This window comes from Amia ocellicauda, chromosome 16 (genome assembly GCF_036373705.1).
Source record: "Amia ocellicauda isolate fAmiCal2 chromosome 16, fAmiCal2.hap1, whole genome shotgun sequence".
NCBI lineage: Eukaryota > Metazoa > Chordata > Actinopteri > Amiiformes > Amiidae > Amia > Amia ocellicauda.
The window spans coordinates 23,548,406-23,568,648 of record NC_089865.1 but is presented as its reverse complement, the minus strand read 5'-3'; the positions used below and the strand labels follow the sequence as shown (position 1 = coordinate 23,568,648).

Here is a 20,243-nt window from a genome sequence, read left to right as displayed (position 1 = left end):
GATGTTTAGCACTTTAAAATCATTATTTCTACGACGGCTTTATGTAAGCCTTGGGATCTTTTAAAAGGACTTCCTGGTCCAGCCCAAGGTTATTGATAGAACACAGGCATGTTTGGTATCAAAATGTGTAGCGACTAATCAGAAAGCATTTAGATCAAACAAAAGAGTTATTTGGACTTTTGATACACGTTTGATAAATTATATCTGTTAAAAGGATTAGACTATTTTGTTTCACCAAGCAGACACACATCAGTCTGTCTCTAGGAAGCTATTGATACACTTGGAGCCAGAGAGGGAGAGCGTGAGAGAGAGCTAAAATAAAAAAAATAAAAAACTTTCACCCTAAGCACTTTACTTAGATTGCTACAGTAAATGAATGAGGTCTAAAGGTTAAGAATGTAAGAAAATAATGTGGTATATTGTAACATTTGTAAGCCAGGATAGTTAACAATATCTTAAGTTTAAATCTTCTAAAAGACATTTAGAAGGCCTTTAGAAGGCATTTAACTAAAAAAGAATGAACTCATTACAAGATAGAGAGAGAGATATATAACTATTACTGAAACAATGGAGCTATTCTAACTTAACACTTTTTAATTTTTAATTTTAATTTTAGGGGGGGGGGGGTCACAACCCACACTAATTGACACCTTCACACTCTGAATATTCACACTCTCCGGCAAGAACAAAGGCCTGCAGTACAAAGCTGCGTGTGTGGAGGGAAGGTGGGGGGACACTTCCGGGCTAGAAGGAGGGGGGTGGGTCGATAGATGAAGGGGGGTCATCGTGGGGGATTAGGGCGATATGGGTGTACACTTGACGATATGACTTTGGAGAACAGCCTATCGCAAAGGATGAGAATCCACTCAAATGGTGGAAGGCAAATGAAGCAAGTTTTCCTACCTTGGCCATCCTGACAAAGTCATACTTGTCTGTCCTAACATCAACCCCATCCGAATGCCTTTTCTCCACTGCAGGGAACATTGTGACTAAGAAAAGAGCAAGCCTGACTGCAGAGCATGTAGACATGCTTACATAACTCCACTGTAATGCTAACTGAACTCTTCTTGCTGACCCTTTAGTACTGAAAAATGTTCAATATTGAGATCAGTGCTGATTCAGATTTTTTTTTTTGTTAGATTATCAACCTCTTTTGAACTGATCAACATTTCAATTACTGATACATGCCCTAATATATATATACACTCACCTAAAGGATTATTAGGAACACCTGTTCAATTTCTCATTAATGCAATTATCTAACCAACCAATCACATGGCAGTTGCTTCAATGCATTTAGGGGTGTGGTCCTGGTCAAGACAATCTCCTGAACTCCAAACTGAATGTCTGAATGGGAAAGAAAGATGATTTAAGCAATTTTGAGCGTGGCATGGTTGTTGGTGCCAGACGGGCCGGTCTGAGTATTTCACAATCTGCTCAGTTACTGGGATTTTCACGCACAACCATTTCTAGGGTTTACAAAGAATGGTGTGAAAAGGGAAAAACATCCAGTATGCGGCAGTCCTGTGGGCGAAAATGCCTTGTTGATGCTAGAGGTCAGAGGAGAATGGGCCGACTGATTCAAGCTGATAGAAGAGCAACTTTGACTGAAATAACAACTCTTTACAACCGAGGTATGCAGCAAAGCATTTGTGAAGCCACAACACGTACAACCTTGAGGCGGATGCGCTACAACAGCAGAAGACCCCACCGGGTACCACTCATCTCCACTACAAATTGGAAAAAGAGGCTACAATTTGCACAAGCTCACCAAAATTGGACAGTTGAAGACTGGAAAAATGTTGCCTGGTCTGATGAGTCTCGATTTCTGTTGAGACATTCAGATGGTAGAGTCAGAATTTGGCGTAAACAGAATGAGAACATGGATCCATCATGCCTTGTTACCACTGTGCAGGCTGGTGGTGGTGGTGTAATGGTGTGGGGGATGTTTTCTTGGCACACTTTAGGCCCCTTAGTGCCAATTGGGCATCGTTTAAATGCCACGGCCTACCTGAGCATTGTTTCTGACCATGTCCATCCCTTTATGACCACCTCTGATGGCTACTTCCAGCAGGATAATGCACCATGTCACAAAGGTCGAATCATTTCAAATTGGTTTCTTGAACATGACAATGAGTTCACTGTACTAAACTGGCCCCCACAGTCACCAGATCTCAACCCAATAGAGCATCTTTGGGATGTGGTGGAACGGGAGCTTCGTGCCCTGGATGTGCATCCCACAAATCTCCATCAACTGCAAGATGCTATCCTATCAATATGGGCCAACATTTCTAAAGAATGCTTTCAGCACCTTGTTGAATCAATGCCACGTAGAATTAAGGCAGTTCTGAAGGCGAATGGGGGTCAAACACAGTATTAGTATGGTGTTCCTAATAATCCTTTAGGTGAGTGTATGTATGTATGTGTATATATATATATATATATACACTCACCTAAAGGATTATTAGGAACACCATACTAATACTGTGTTTGACCCCCTTTCGCCTTCAGAACTGCCTTAATTCTACGTGGCATTGATTCAACAAGGTGCTGAAAGCATTCTTTAGAAATGTTGGCCCATATTGATAGGATAGCATCTTGCAGTTGATGGAGATTTGTGGGATGCACATCCAGGGCACGAAGCTCCCATTCCACCACATCCCAAAGATGCTCTATTGGGTTGAGATCTGGTGACTGTGGGGGCCAGTTTAGTACAGTGAACTCATTGTCATGTTCAAGAAACCAATTTGAAATGATTCAACCTTTGTGACATGGTGCATTATCCTGCTGGAAGTAGCCATCAGAGGATGGGTACATGGTGGTCATAAAGGGATGGACATGGTCAGAAACAATGCTCAGGTAGGCCGTGGCATTTAAAACGATGCCCAATTGGCACTAAGGGGCCTAAAGTGTGCCAAGAAAACATCCCCCACACCATTACACCACCACCACCAGCCTGCACAGTGGTAACAAGGCATGATGGATCCATGTTCTCATTCTGTTTACGCCAAATTCTGACTCTACCATCTGAATGTCTCAACAGAAATCGAGACTCATCAGACCAGGCAACATTTTTCCAGTCTTCAACTGTCCAATTTTGGTGAGCTTGTGCAAATTGTAGCCTCTTTTTCCTATTTGTAGTGGAGATGAGTGGTACCCGGTGGGATCCTCTGCTGTTGTAGCCCATCCGCCTCAAGGTTGTACGTGTTGTGGCTTCACAAATGCTTTGCTGCATACCTCGGTTGTAACGAGTGCTTATTTCAGTCAAAGTTGCTCTTCTATCAGCTTGAATCAGTCGGCCCATTCTCCTCTGACCTCTAGCATCAACAAGGCATTTTCGCCCACAGGACTGCCGCATACTGGATGTTTTTCCCTTTTCACACCATTCTTTGTAAACCCTAGAAATGGTTGTGCGTGAAAATCCCAGTAACTGAGCAGATTGTGAAATACTCAGACCGGCCCGTCTGGCACCAACAACCATGCCACGCTCAAAATTGCTTAAATCACCTTTCTTTCCCATTCAGACATTCAGTTTGGAGTTCAGGAGATTGTCTTGACCAGGACCACACCCCTAAATGCATTGAAGCAACTGCCATGTGATTGGTTGGTTAGATAATTGCATTAATGAGAAATTGAACAGGTGTTCCTAATAATCCTTTAGGTGAGTGTATATATATATATATATTATTATATATTATTTTGTACACTATATTTATATTGGGATGAATTTATGTTGGACTTACTTACATTCTTTAAAGTGAATGATGCCCTAATATATATATATATATATATATATATATATATATATATATATTTTTTTTTTTTTTGCACTATTTATGTTGGGCTAAATTGATGTCCATAAGTCTAACATTTATGTTATTGATGGATGCCTTTTAATTCTTGGCACTTTATTTTTTTTATGTTGGGAATTTTTTTATTTGTAAAGTTTTTATGAGAAAATGTTTGAATAAAACGCTGAAAGATTTAATTGGAAGAAGTTACGGTTATTATTTAGTTGTAAGTTAACCAAAGGATTAATGGACTAATCAGAAAATAATCGATAGATTTTCAGGAAAAATATATTGTTAGATTAAGAAAAAAAAAAAGATTAATTGATTGAAAAAATAATCGCTAATTGCAGCCTTATTCAAATTTACATAATACAGTACAATTCAAAGTAAAATACATTTTACAAATTCCAATTTACACAAGTGAATACAATAAATGAGGTCTTACATCCTGGATAAAGTAAAGTGCAGACCAGATGTTTGGTCACAGTCAAGGGCCAAGGGAAATGGAGCATAGGGGAAATCAAAATAACAATATGAGTACTAATAACACACGGCAAGTAGTATGATAAAATGTTGTAAAGTGCTATCTTACAAGAGAGAATAGGACTAATGTTACAAGTGACTCTGCTGTTTTGACTTCAGTGGGAAGGTCGTTCCAACATTTAGGGGCCAGGGAGAGAAGGAGTGGGCTCTGGAGGAGGGGGAGTGGAGAAGAGGCAGAGTTCGTTTTCTGGCACTGGAGGATCGCAGTGGTCTGGAGGGGATGTATGGAGAGATGAGGGTCTGAAGGTAGCTTTGCGCAGTTTGTTCGAGACAGCGGTAGGTGAGGGTCAATGTCTTGAACTGAATGCGTGCCGGTATCAGGAGCCAGTGGAGGGAGCGGAGCAGTGGAGTAGTGTGTGTGAATCGGGGCAGAGAGAATGACCGATGAGCCACAGAGTTCTTTCTGGATGAGCTGGAGCGGGTGGGTAGTAGTTGCAGGCAGACCGGCCAGGAGGGAGTTGCAGTAGTCCAGGTGGGAGAGGACCAGTGACTGGACGAGTTGAGTAGTTGGTGAGGAAGGGTCGGATTCGGTGAATGTTGCTTAGGAAGAATCTGCAGGTGCGTGTCAGCAGCGTGGTGATGTACTGAGTGTAGGAGAGCGCAGGATCGAGGGTTCCGATATGCCAGAGCCACAGCTATTTCTTTTCAGTTCATGATTGTGTTTCAACCTACATATTGAATTGATGATCATTATCACCTGTTTGGTGTAATTGTTTAATCATACACCTGACTTTGTGCCTACAAAATCTGTGACTTTGTGCTTGTGTACCTGGAAGAATTGATGCTGTTTTGAAGGCAAATGATGGTCACACCAAATATGGATTTGATTTAGATTTTTCTTCCGTTTACTCATTTTGCATTTAGTTAATTGATAAAGATAATCTATTAACATAGTTTTGAAAGCATTCTTACTTTACAGCATTTTTTCACACCTGCCTAACCTACTTTTGCACAGTACTGTACTTTAAAATATCTGGACATATCAAAGTCTCCACTGCCCTTTTTATATCAGTATTTATTTATTAGTTTATTTATGTATTTCTTTGTTGAATCACTTATTAATTTAATCATTTATAAAAATGTTATATATAATTAATGACACAAACCTTTTAATTGACTCAACAACTAACAAGTGATATCTTCAAATTAGATTTTAATGAGCCCATAAAGATTTCCCACTGCTAATTCTGGGAGTGTTTTAAACAATACAATTACTACCTGTATCTGTACACCATTTATTGTTTACCAAATGCACAGAATTGCTTCTTCAGTGTCTTGGCAACAACATGCCTAGAGCGGAGTATCTGTGATAGTCTGAGAGCAGATTTAAAATTTAAAATGAAAAGCTACAACAATAATTAAATGAAGGGCTCCATAATTCTTAGCAGTTAAGAGATTGTCTGTGGTAGAAGTCATAAGTTTGCCTCATATGACACTCTGTACTTTCAAGAGGAGCAAGTCTCTATAATTTACTAATTGAGAGGCACAGTCCATATAAGTCCATATAAGTGGTATAAAATTGCCCTTACTTATTTTTGGAAAATGTTTACATTGTATTCAATACTTTTTGGGGATCCTGACAACTGAGTTATTTAAATTCAAATTGATAGGTTTATTTGAAAGCTGCAAACAGGATTCCCATTACTTAACAGCTGGATCCATTTTGTGTTTTAGAAACCAGAGGCGGTTGTGTAAATATTGCTGAAACAGTATAACACATGTATAGTTTAATACAGAGTACAGACTGAGTGGTTTAAACTGTACTTAAATTCTAAGTAATTGGGTGAATAGTTTCAGACAACTGCTGTAGCAGAGAAAATGTAGAATATCCCTTAAATATATTTGCTCTACTGTAGGTCACATTGGCACTGTAGGTTCAAACCCCAACCCCCATACAATTACTGCACATGAAAAATGCACTGAAGTACATAGAAACATACAGTCTGTTACTGTTACTGTAATGAAATTAGACTTGAAGATAAACTATTTGAGGATGACATGTCATCTGGCTTCTTGATCTATCTATAGCTCTGTTTTGTCAGAATGCCACATTGTACGTCAGTTGGATTGGAGGGGTTATCATTAATCTGCACATATTGAAATCTATTAGTTAATTAAGATTTAAACCAGTAGAGCGCCTGCCCAGAAAGGCTTTCCAGGGGGTGTCAAGACTGTTGCATTCCGGTCTAAAAGTGCAATAATGGTTACATAACCTCTGTCAGAGGACAAAAGCACATTGTTTACAAATTTGTGAGTGCTGTTTTGGTGCTGTGACCAGGACGAAATTAAAGCTTTTCATATATATTAAATGTGGCTTGAAAAGCATGCAGCTGAGTAGCTACTGCTTTATCTGAGATCTTAAACAGAATGGCAGTTTGAAATAGGCCTATAGTTCTTCTGGAGGTTTGGATCTAGACCTAGAAGTAGAGCCTTCACTGTAGCAACCTTAAATTCATTGCAGATAACACCTGATGACAGTGATGAATGAATTATAATTAGAGTGGGATAATCACATGCCAGACACAACTACTAAATGGTTCACAATCAGCCATTTGGAGATGAGTATGCCAAATGACTTGCCAGACCACGCCTGATACTCACAGCTTCTCACAGTGCAATACAGTAATGCTCAATGCTGTGCTGTGTCTTGACAGGAAACAAAGAATTCAAGAGGCATTCAAAAACAAGTTGGCTGCTGTTTCAATTTAGAAAACAGGAAGTGTGGGGTTTGGCTAGGGTTATTTATTGCATCAGCAGAAGAAATGTTTTCAGTTTAAATAAAAATGGCTTGCTGCCTGATCAGCTTTCCCCTATTCCCTTGACTACTTGACAGGGGTGACCATGTGTTTTGGCTATAACAAAAATGCATGCATTTATTGGCTACAATGTCCATGAATAAGTAATTGCCCATTTTCAACTTCATGGTCTGCATTCAGGGGCTTCCCGTTGTCCAGACAGGAATGCTTCTAATCTGCACTGCATCATAGCAGACTGTGACTGGGATTCCTCAGGGTGGCAGTATGCAATTAATCTTGTTATGTAACAGCACATTTATTAATTTGTCCAGCTTGAGTAGTAGGAGTATTTGCTCAAACTTGACCCTGAAGAGCCTCAATCGATGAAGTTTTATACACTTCAGTGAATGGTGAACGATCTTGAGAAGGTGATGATTGGCATAACTTATTTAATTGAACCCTGTAGAACCCCAGGACCAGGGATCCAGAGCTGGAAGCACTGAGATAGAGCACTACTCTCCTGAGATTTTTGAAGTTGCTTGCTATTCTGTTTATTCAAGAAAAATGATTACACTACCTGTGAAGTTTAAAGCTAACACAGACCTCTTTGCTCACTCTTTGTGAACCTCCTTGTTCGACCTGGTGAACTGTCTACAACCTTTTTGGTTCTGTCGGCAGATTCCCTTTCCTTCCCCATCATTCTGTGGGGTGAATGGAATTACATCAGGGGGCCGTCTTTCACGGTTGGGTGAAGCACAGAGCAGATGGCTGGAATGGGTGGTGATGAGGAATGAATTTGCGTAGTAGCCTGGAAAAATATGAATTGGGAAAAATGCTTATTAGAGCATATCAGGTTTGTCTCGCTTTTTATTCTTTGCTCAGTAAAAGCTAAAAGTTTGAGAAAGACAGTGCATAGAAATGCACTCTTAAGTGTTAACTTGAATAATGCTTTAATTAACTACTGCCACAGCCTTAAAGTGATCCACATGAAGGATAATTTTCCTACAGAATCAAATATTTTATTTGGTATTGATTTTGAACTGGATCTAGTTTGGATTCGTTCTCCAGATCAATTGATTTTTTTATTCAGTGATTCTGTCAATTGGAGCATTGGCAAAAGTATGTTAGGTTGTCTCTGCTGTATACTTTTTTGTTCCTTAACTTGTTGGGATCTGGCAAAGCAGGCATGGGGATTTTTATATAATTGTTTCTGTCAGTAGCCAGTGACTTAGTTTGACCCTTTAAGTTAGAATTGTGAAATTATCTTCAGGAAGTTGTATAACAATATAATAAAATTATTAAGTAATTCATTTTCCTATAGGGGTGAATTGTTGTGTCTGTGCTAGAGGTCACAAAGTCCCATCCTATGATGCTTTCAGTACTTTCAGTTAGTGTCAGACATGACCGGCGTATGTTTACATCCATAAATCATTTAAAATTACCCGAATTCAGTTTTATGCATTAATATTTAATAATTTGTGGATTCTCAGATGCAAAGATATTTTATATTATATAGATTTTTATACGTTTATAAGAACCCTGTTCGTCACATAACAATGTGCAGTGCATCCTTAGTGATTGGTGTGGATGTCTGGCAGGTACATCTTTATTGTTCTGGCTTGTTAGTTGTTCTTACAGTCATGTTGCTTCTTCGTGAAAGCAGATTGTATCGTTACATTCCCCTTGTGTTCTCCATGGTAGAAGGGGCTCAAACTATTTTTCTATCCAGACTCATTCATCGGCACTTAAACATTCCAAATGAACCAAAACTGATTCAAGCAGGCAAATATTAGACGCAAAAACACCTAATTTAATTTCAACCATTTTAAAATGCGTAATGCCATTGTTTTCTATTTTTTTTATTTATTAAAATAGTAGTGTAAAATAGACTAGATGAAATTGAAGCCAGGTTACTTTATGACGTGTGTCTAGGGATCTTTGTACCCCATCGCCTCTGTTTCAGCAGCAGATGTAGCTTTCTGTGCATTTCAATGTGGGTCAGTGCTCTTGGTTGTGCTGCCCTGAGTCATATTAAGGCTTGTCTGTCTGGATTTGAGCAGCAAGTAGCATGTGGATTTGCAGCTAGAATCTGTAGCTATAGAAAAGGAGCATAGAATATCCATGCAGTTGAAAGTGTATTTGAGTGAAGTATTTGTTGCATTTTTGCCATAAGGACAGCACAGGTCAAAAGTGTAGTGAAGTAAATAAAATTGAGTGTCTGGAGAAGAGCACAATTTAAAAGCTAATTTAACAATATTGTTTGACTTTTCTCTTGGCTCCCTGCATTACCAATATGTTTCTGGGCCTTGTTAAGTTTCTACTGCTGAACAATATATGTATTATAATAGCTTCTCAGCCCTTGAAGATATCAGACTGTTGTGACATAATCATTAATGTTATCCTGATATATTTTTAGTAAATTTCTTATCTTTGATATGCAAGCTAAAATAAATAATTTGGGTCAGTTAATTGGGTGTAGAGATTATAATCCTGCACATTTTAATCCCTGCCTACATGCATTTATCAATTTTCAATGTGTTTCTGGGGATGCCTGCTTTTTCATATCTCTTGAAGAAGCATGGAATAGTAGTGGTAATACAAGTTCAGGGATTCTTCAAGGACTGAAGATTCCAAATTTAACTAAATGAAAGTATTAACCTTGTGGGTTAGATGTCTATAAAGAGTGATGTTCATGTATTTATTTTTATTTGTGTTTATTTGTTTTTAAAGATATAATAATTTGCATCAGATCAATAAAGCAGTTAGTGCTGCTACAAGATCATAAGCACCAGTTTATGCAGTACATATCTAGAAATGAGAAGTTTATCCAATATAAGCCTAATTTATAAACAAAATGTAGCCTATATAAACATAAACAGGTATACACATAGTAAAAATATAAAAGTAAATACATCAGTAGTAATAATTTTCAAAATGGGAGTAAAAAGTTAGTTTTTAAGCAGCTGCAAAAAACTAAATAATTGATTTAAGATTACATTTAGACTAAGTAGTGCTTATTGACTTTGGCAAATTGAGAGAATTATGCCATTGTGGACAGATTACAGGTGCTGTCTCACACTGATTTAATGTTTAGCCTAATGTTTCTTTGTATAAAATGTAGATGGCAATTCAGTCTGACAGGTGTACCTAAACAAACCTTTGAAGGCAGAACAAGTAGGCTAAGTTCAATGTTGTCAATGGAGGTGTAAGGTAATTCCAGTCCTATAGGAGGATATTAAGCTATCCAGGTTAAACGTTGTGATGCAAACATCTCAGTACAGGTAACCTTTATGAAGCCTTCTGCACAAATGTGATGCCTTAGGCTGAAATAAAGAGAATTCCTTATTTCTTGTGACATTTTCAGGTCATGTTTGGGCCACCTCCTCATTTTAGTGTTTTTTTTTCTTTCCTTGGTTATGTTTGACCTGGTTTTGGGAACTTTTTCAACACCACAGGGCGAAAGACAATTCTGCTAACAGCACCACATGTCATTTCAGATTACAGTGCTCCTTCCCCTGTCAAGATGTTTTTGCTGTTGGTTTGGTTGGTAGGTGTCTCCTGGAGCCGTCTTCTTTTTTTCATTTTGTTGTTCAATAAGCCCAGTAGGGACTATAAGGCTCAAGGGAGTTTGAGACATTTTAAAATCAAGCAATTTTAGAAGTAATGTGACATTTCTAGAGGCATTTTAGAAAGGCTTGAATATTTCCTTGTAAGCTTAAACCAATGCAAAAAGAAAAAAGCTGTTCTTTCAATGGCTAAATACAAAGGACATAAAGTGTCTTAGTTATGGATTTACAGTGGTATGCTTGTATAGTCGGAAAAGGAAATTGCAAATGTAATCAACGACAATTTTACATAGGTAATCGCTAAGGAAGAGACTTATAACATGCCAGAAATTAAAGGAGGACTTCCCAGTACTGAACAATAACTGCCTGAGCAGGGGGGAAGTGTTACAAGGACTGGCAGTTTAAAAAAAACAGTATTAGCAGTTCAAGTTTAATTCAACAAAAATAGAAAAGCTATTATTACTTCCCTAGTTGTACTTAACATAATGGCTATGCTCCATTACATAGAATTTTTTAGATCCGATATCGTCAAGTAAAAAATATGCCAGAAAGACCAATGGAAATGCTTGACGTTTTCCAGTTGTGCAAACTTCCAAAAAGCCAGACATTAATCTTTTTAGAAAGTTGACCTTCTAAGAAAATATTCATTTAATACCCACACCTTTTAAATGTAGGCTAAACCGGTTTATATGCAAACTGTAAGTGTTCACATTCACTGTATTCAGTTGTATTCTGATTTTGCAAATAATTCATACCAGACTCCTTGGTGAATTGGTGCAATCCAGAAAGGTTTCTGCTGACTTGGATAGCATTTTGTATACATGCACAATGGTGTTTATATGTGCGTGTGTGTGTATACAGTGCCTTGCAAAGGTATTCAGACCCCTGAATTTTTTCATATTACTGAAATACAAATGGTAGGCTACATTTGACATTTAATTCCATTTTATATTTATTTTAAAACACTGAAATTCAAAATCAGTTACTGTATTGTGACAATGGTTTTATGTTGGGAAATATTTGTAAGAAAAATAAAAAAACTGAAATATGTTTCTTGCACTGTGAATTAGTACACATTTGAAGTTGATTTTAATGTGACTGGATTTGTGTCTGATAATGCCAGTTACATGATCAAGTCGTATAACGGACTTTCTCTGTGGCTTATTGCCAAATTCAGACTTGTAATGGCCCAATCATAGCCCTTGCTAGCAATATCTGGGCAAATAATTTTGCGAAAGCAGGCAAGTTGATTGCAGCCGTTAAAAACATTTGTACGTTATGCAAGTAGAATACTATGTTTACCATCTAACCAAAGCAATCCAACAAAAAGTCAGTACTTTACTCATAAAGTTGCCACCCGAGCCATGCATAACACAATGGGGCACTTGGTATTCTGCTGCTGAAACACTATTTTTAAAGGACCTCAAGCAATTGCTTACAGATTGGTTACAATTATTTGCATTAAATTAATAATTATTTTTCAATGTAACACTTATGGTACTTTTTCTTATGGCCAAGTTTTTATAGAACAGAATGTCTCTCTGCCGGAAGTTATGCTTAAATGAATGACCAAGATGTTTTTTCTCTATGTTAAAAGCAAATTTGTCTTCAGCTACATTGCTTGAGGTGAGCACTTCATTGTAGAGTTGGACTTGTCTCCCAACCAACCTGACTCTGTGAGCTCCTAATCTGATTTATTGCAAGGCTGACCAGAAGAGGCTTGAGGGAAAAGTCGGCTTTTAATTCTGCATTAATACATTAGGCTTAGTAAGGGAAGAAGAGAGTTTCTGTTACTTATTTTTTGTGTGTTGTGCAGAGCAGTGTTAAGCAAATATAATGGGAAAGTCACTCCACCCTGTTGTGTAATTTAAGAACAAATTACACATTTGATGTGACAAATGCCATGGGCCAAAAGCTTGTACTCACACTAAGGGGGCTGACCCAGTGAACGGCTCGGCTCGCTAGTGCAGATTGGGCCCCATTTTCCTAGATGCTTGAAATGAACTCTTATTGGGAAATAAAAAAATAATGTTTTTTTATATTGATAATGCCACCCACCTCCCTGTTCCTCTTGGGTGTTTTAATTTTCGACACATCTAAATTGGGATAAGTACCAAAAACAGGTAAACTTTTTTTTATTCCCACCAAGTCATCTAGAAGAAGATTGTTTTTCTTTAAACACCAAAATTTCTGTCTAGCACATACTATTCTATGTAACTTTCTGCAGTCAATAATAGCCTTAAACTAATCATGACTTTCATTTACTTCTGAGATGATGTATATTACAGTAAAATATATTAATACTGTGTAGCAAAAGAAGAATTTCCATACTGTACTTTATTGGAATGTTCCGTCAAGTCCTTCATTTTTGTACACAACTTAATCGAATTGAACTTGATCGAGTGGTTCTCTGCAGCACAAAGATCTGGGTATTAAACCACTGTTTGAAAATGTGCTTGTCAGTTTTCTGCCACGGTGAATAAACACTGATGGCAGATAAGAAAAGGTGCTCCTTTAAGTATGCTTTTTTGTTTTGTTTTTTAGGTGACTTCGGGAGAGTGGAGAATACAATGCACCTCTCTTGTCAGGGGACAGTGTTTTTGGAAGGATCTGTCTGAGGCCTTCCACAAAGGGTAGGATGTGAGGTCACAGTAAAGCAATTGGGGACCCACATTGTAAAGACAACTAGCCAGCTGTCACCCACACCCCCACCTGCAGGGTCAGGTGAATGGAACTGCTATAAAGGGTGGTTGCCCCTACAAGTTCTTGCTCACTTGATCAAATTGCCTGCCCTCCCTCGTCCCCCTTCTCCCTCTCTGGACACCAGAGGGAACTTGGAGCTACATGCTAGAACCTGTGGGCACCAGCTGAAGCCGAGGGATGTTTGAAGTGAAACCCATGAATGTGGAGAACACAGACTCTGGAGCTGTCGCTGGTAAGTCTGTTGGCTCTGGCGAGATGCATTTGATGGCAACAGAAAATTTAACACCGCATTTTTTTTTTATCTTAATTCTCTTAGCTGCATATATTACAATTAGTGTTTCCAGCCCAGGACCCGGGCTACTGAAAACCCGGGCAACGCGGACAATTTTTCATCCCCGCAATCCCGGGTTTGGTATAGGTTTAAAACCGGTGTTGACAAGGAAAAAAAAAAAGAAAAACATACTTGCGTGCACAGCGCAAAATCAAAGTCTTGTATACTTTAGTGTATTTTTTCATTCGGTGAGAAGATTGATGTTCAGTCAGCCAAAGTATGCAAACAAGGTATTGCAAACAGCTGGGGGCTACAGGGTCGCTTGTTTATACAAATGATCAATACATAATAACTATGTGAATTAATGAATAATATAAATAATAATGCAGTATAACTGAGTTTGTGTTTAATTTCACCTACAAATAAAATAGACACAAAAATGGCGTTTATTTTATTTATTTAGTATTAACTTGTTGATATGGCCAGTGGTTCTAGTTTGAATAAAATAAGGGGGAAAACTAAGATTTCAGGAGTTCAGTTAAGTAATACGTTTGATGTGTCCAACAGTGTGTGACAGGGTGCCGTGGCACGCACACTGTGGTGAAAGCGTTGTATAATGACATTTGAAAGAGAGAGAGCGAGGCACAATCGGAAAAGTTTAGAGTGAGCTTAGTGTTTTTTGTTTATTTAATTTTGTTTCCATAGTGATTATTTTTTCCATTTATATGCCTATAAAATAATTTGGCTTCAAGCCTGGGTGCCATGAATTTATGAATTTATGAGTTTATGAATTTTAAACTCCAAAAACCCGGGCCTGGAATTTTCTCCCGGTTTTGGAAACCCTAATTACAATTACATACTATTAGGTGTCTGACCCGGGAAATTCACAACTTTGTACGTTTTGGCTCACTTTTTCACCGTATGGGCAGCACCATTTTGACCGTATCCAGGCAGTACAAAGCACTTTTGTTGCCACATCAAGGTATGCCTGTATGATTGATTGTTTAATTTGATCATTCTATCATGAAGGGCTGCAGGTGAGAGAGGGGGGTAGGGGAGTGATATGTGAAGTGCTATATAACGGGGATTAAAAGGACTTATATTATAAGTACTGTCTGTAAAGATGTGTCTTGAGTAAGCGCCGGAATGAGGTCAAGGACTCCTTGACTTCGGTGGGAAGGTCGTTCCACCATTTAGGGGCCGGGGATGAGAAGGAGCGGGCTCTGGAGGAAGGGGAGCGGAGAGGAGGTAGAGTTAGTCTTCTGGCACTGGAGCGCAGTGGTCTGGAGGGGATATATGGAGAAACAAGTGTCTGAAGGTAGCTTGGTGCAGTGTGGTTGAGACAGGGGTAGGTGAGGGTCAATGTCTTGAACTGAATGAGTGCCGGTATCGGGAGCCAGTGGAGTAGCATGTGCGAATAGGGGCAGAGAGAATACCAGACGAGCCACAGAGTTCTGGATGGTGGGCGGGTAGTAGTTGCAGGCAGGCCAGCCAGGAGGGAGTTGCAGTAGTCCAGGCGGGAGAGGACCAGTGACTGGACGAGCAGCTGAGTCGAGTAGTCGTTGATGAAGGGACGGATTCGGCGTATGTTGCTCAGGAAGATGCAATGAGGGGGCCCAGGGAGCGAGTGTAGAGAGATAACAGGAGCGGGCCCAGGACAGAGCCATGGGGAACACCTGTGAGTAGAGGTTGGGGGGTGGATGAGGAACCTCGCCATGTCAATTGGTAGGTCCAGTCACTGAGGTAGGAGGAGAACCAGGTGAGAGCAGTCCCAGAGATTCCAAGGTCAGCGAGGCAGGAGAGGAGGATGGAGTGATCAATGGTGTCAAATGCTGTGGAGAGATCAAGGAGGATGAGGACTGAGGAGAGGGAGGCCGCCCGAGCACAGCTGAGGGAGTCAGTGACTGCCAGGAGAGCCGTCTCAGTGGAGTGAGATGTGCAGAAGCCGGATTGCAGAGGATCAAGGAGTGAGTGTTGGGACAGATAGTGAGAGTGCTGACGGTGCGCCACCCACTTGAGAGTCTTTGAGATGAAGTGGAGTAGGGAGACGGGGCGGTAGTTCTGAGGTGGCGTCAAGGGTTGGTTTCTTGAGGAGTGGGATGACAGCAGCTTGTTTAAAAGCAGAGGGGAAACAGCCAGAGTAATGTCTAGCTAGCATTACATTTATATAAAACCGCCGCTGTTGACTTGCACTGTTGCCAGATTGGAGGGTTTTTAAGACCCCAGTGGGAAATTTGGGTCAACTTTATTATGGGGGAAATGTTGGGGGATAATATTTTGACCCCCCCCCCCCCCCCCCAGACCTCACTTCACCACCCAATTGCCCCATACCTCAATTTTTTTGTGGGGGAATATGTGATTTGGGGGATTTTTACGACCAGATTTGGGGGAAATTATGTAGAGGACCTGGCAACACTGCTGACTTGTCTCCGCCTTTAATGCAAAGAGTTCTGGTACTTCAGTGCTCAAACACTTCCTCATAAGTGTGCTCTTTTGTACACTCCGTCGAAGGGAGCTCTGAAGAGCACAAACAGCTCGATTTAGGCTCCTTCACTCGCTCCCTAAGGGATTGGGACACCCCTTAAGATGGCCACCGTAGTATTTCTGCCCCGCAAGGGGAGGGAACAAGGGAACAAGTGTACGATCTGGGATGCAGCCTGGGACTCAGCCCTATGCCTCGGTTCCACTGGTTTAAGCGTCCGTGCCGTGACATGCCGTGCTGGACGTGTCCCAGAGATTTTTTGTAAAACTAGGCCGTTGTGAAGTCCGTCCCCTCTTATGGGATTCGCAGAGCGACTGTGGGTTTGGTTTGTGTTTCGTTTAAAAAAAAAAAAAAACAGAACAACACTATGAGTGATACAGCCTGACGTGGAAAGGACTTTTGTGTCGATTTTATTCTTTCTGCTTTACATGATTGTAAACGGCATAATAAATACACGTTTCTGCTAAGAGATATTAGGAAGACCTAAACGTGTATAGACAACATTATATTCAGACAAGCATGTCCCCATAAGAATACGTTTCCATGTGCAACAATAACTGCATATTTGCTATTTAGTATTATTATCATCATTTGTGCTAGTATATATGTATATTAAATGGCACAACGTGACTCCCTTAACTTATTACTCTTTCTGCAGATTTGTAACTGCAAACAAAACTTTTTGCCGTATTATTTATAATTTACTTAGCAGACGTCCTTAAACAGAATAAGTTACAGTTGAAACAAAATGCACTCGTTTCACAATTAATCATCCAGCTACAATATAGCAGGTTATAATTTAACTAAAGTGTGCACGTTTCAGTCAAGGCGTTTATGGACTTATGGACGCATTTATTAAACCAGTCCTAATGTTTTAGAGGGAAACCCTGATCTGCTGTATTTATTTATTTATTTATTTATTTATTTATTTATTTATTTAACTTGTAAATGGGCACACGTTAACTAAATTGTGTTCACCTTCATACTGATCATCTCTGTGGGGCTGTTATACAACAGACCTGGACAACAGCCTGAAACACCGTCCAATTGATAAAATCGGCTGCTACTGGTCTGATTATTATCCTTCAGTTTATCTTTAACTTTTTTTAATACACTCGGATATTAACTGTAAGCAGTAAAATATTTAATTGTTTCTGTTCATGGATTTCACTCCATGCTGCTGTAATTTCTTCGTGATCCAACACAGCACTCGAGATTATGTCTTCCCACATAATGTAGCTGATTTCTTCCCACAAGTCCAGCGCACATCTCCGCTTCTGAAAGTATTTCCTTAGTGGGCGTGACGGATGCTTACGGCCTCGTCTGGCAACAGATGGGTAACAGTCTGGACGCGTCCACCAGTGGAAACGGGGCACCTGTACAGCTGTCAAGTGTCAGACGGACAATTGGGGGCGCACATACGTCACTGATCTTGTATTATCGTGCTCTCATCTCGCCTCAAGATTGTTACTGAGAGAGGAAATGTAAAAACATTTATTTTACTACATGTATATTCAGACTATTTCCCGACATTGCCATATTTAAAACAATATATACTGCTAACAGAATTAAATAAAGGGGAACTGCACAACATTTATTTTTAAGTTCGTAACCTAAAGAAATGTATACAGATTCCTGCCTCATGGTTGGTGTTATTTAGCAATGTTTTTTGAACAGTTATTTATCTTTGAATGAATTGGCAAGTAACATTTATTTCAAATGGTTTCAAAGGTTGTTTTTGATACAATATTTGTTATTATTATTTTTGTTATATAGTGAATGCCTTGAAAGTGTTTTGAATCCCCTTCAATGGTTGAATTAAAAACAAAATCAAAAAATCACAAAAACTTGGATTTACATTTTAATCAAAAGCAAAATGTGCAGAACTCAACCCCGTTGTTTGGATGGAGAAAGTGAGGAGTCCACGTAGACTCTTCAGTCTTTCTCATGCGTTACTTCATCTAGTTCTATTCCTCCCATAGTGTAATTATAGTGGACATTTTTGTTACCTGCATGAAATTCAATGTGGACAAGTGCAAGGTATTACATCTGCCAGGTATCGGACCACAACTGAATATTATCTAAGTCCATTGAATAACCTGTGCTGCCGAGATTGCTGAACCACCTATTTTAGTATCATCTGCAAATGTAATCATTAATATAGATTAGAAAAAGCACAGGCCCTAGTACTGATCCCTGTGGAACTCCACTAACAACCTCAATCCAGTTAGAAGCAACTCCTCTTATCAACACCTTCTGTTTCCTATACCTTAACCAGTTCACAATCCATCTTCTTACATTACCCTGAATACCTACAGCTTCCAATCTGAGGAACAGTCTTTGGTGTGGAACCTTATCAAAAGCTTTTTGAAAATCGAAATGTATCACATCATATGCTTTCACTGCAGTTGCATGTTCAAAGAACTCTTGATAGATTAGTAAGACTTGATCTGCCTCATCTAAACCCATGTTGACTATCTCCAAGAATATGGTTTTCATTAAGTAGCTCCTCTATTTCCTGTCTAATAAGTTTTTCCAACATTTTACAAGTGATGCAGGTGAGACTGATTTGGTCTGTAATTTCCTGACTCAGTTTTGACCCCTTTTCTTGTGGATTGGTATGGCATTAGCAGTTTTCCAGTCAGTTGGCACATCCCCTGTTCTGAGTGTAATTTGGAATATTTCCAAATATTCCAGATATAAATGATTTCCCTCATTTCATTAAGTACTGTTGGAAATATACCATCTGGCCCAGGTGATTTGTTGGTTTTAATGTGGCATGTTATCTGTTTTTTCTTTTGTAAAAACCTACTTACTTAGAACATTTGCCACATCTGGTTCATTTTCCAAGATACGTCCATTTTTGCCCTTTAGCTGTTTCACTTCCTTCTTTATTTACCTCTTGCTGTTGTAGTATTGAAAAAGCTCTTTGCATTAGTTTTAGCTCCAAGAGATATCTTTTTCTATTTCCCTTTGCTTTACAGATCCCTTTCTTCAGTACTCTTTGCAGTTCAATATATTCTTTGTATTTTTTAAAAATCTCTATCCCTTTTGTATGCGCTATAACAACATTTTCTTTCTCTTGATATTCTTTTGCATACTTCTGTTAAACCATTTTGGCCAATGTTTTTTGGTTCTTAGTTTGCCGCCTCATACTTTCAAGGTTTGCTTTTCTAAAATTGTAGACCATTGTTTAGAGTTGCTCCTTGTTTTTTGAAAGAATGCCTCAAAGCTAACCATATTGTGATCACAGTTTGCCATTGGTTCTCTAACTAGTGTCCCTCTGACTCTATTTTGTTCATTTGAAAAGATCAAGTCAATGCATGCACTCCCCCTGATTGCTTTCTAACTAAATGTGTCAGAGAACCAGTCATTTACCATCTCAACTATTTCTATTTCTGCTTCTGTAGTCCCAACTGGGCTTTCCCAGTCTGTGTTTGGGAAATTGAAATCCCCCATTATAATAGTCACATCCTTATGCAGTCCTGATTTACATTGTACAATGCAACATCTTTCTTAATATCTGAGTTGGGTGGTCTGTAACACACTCCTACCACTAATCCGCCAGATATTTTATTCAAAAGTTTGACCCACAAAGATTCTGTTCCGTTACTGGGATCTAATTTGAGTTCTTCTGCCTCAATGTCATTTTTCACATATAATGCTACCCCATCACCTTTTCGATTATGCCTGTCTCTTCTAAACTGTGTGTATCCTTCCAACTTGTATTCATCCCCATCATTTTCTGTAAGCCATATATCTGTCATTCCTACAACATCATAGTCACACGCCAGCACTGTGGCTTCTAGGTCTAACATCTTGTTCCTTATACTCCTGGCATTGAGGTACAATCATTTCAGGACTTTCCTACTAGTAGTTTCCCTTGGTTTTCTTTCCTTAGTGGAACATCTCCCATTGTCAGAGATCCCTGCCCCCCTGGTCCCTAGTTTAAATGATTCTCAGTTACTCTGCACATACGCTCTCCCAATGCATTAGCCCCCCTTCTGTTTAGATGTAGACCGTCCGGTTTGTACAGGTCCCATCTATCCCAGAAGAAAGACCAATGCTCCATAAACCCAAAACTCTCTTCCCTACACCAAGCTTTCAACCACGTGTTAAACTTTCTAATCTCTGCCTGTCTCCCTGGCCTGG

At 39.3% G+C, this 20,243-nt stretch overlaps 1 protein-coding gene across 2 annotated transcripts in view; it reads left to right on the top strand.

Annotated features, from left to right (window-relative positions):
• trak2 (trafficking protein, kinesin binding 2) overlaps positions 1-20,243 on the top strand; it is a 96,069-nt gene that overhangs the window by 16,526 nt on the left and 59,300 nt on the right. For both annotated transcript variants that reach the window (XM_066688598.1, XM_066688597.1), the window contains exon 2: positions 13,180-13,570. In XM_066688598.1, coding sequence (XP_066544695.1) covers positions 13,516-13,570 — 55 coding nt within the window. In that variant the 5' untranslated portion in view covers positions 13,180-13,515. The remainder of the gene's footprint in view (positions 1-13,179; positions 13,571-20,243) is intronic.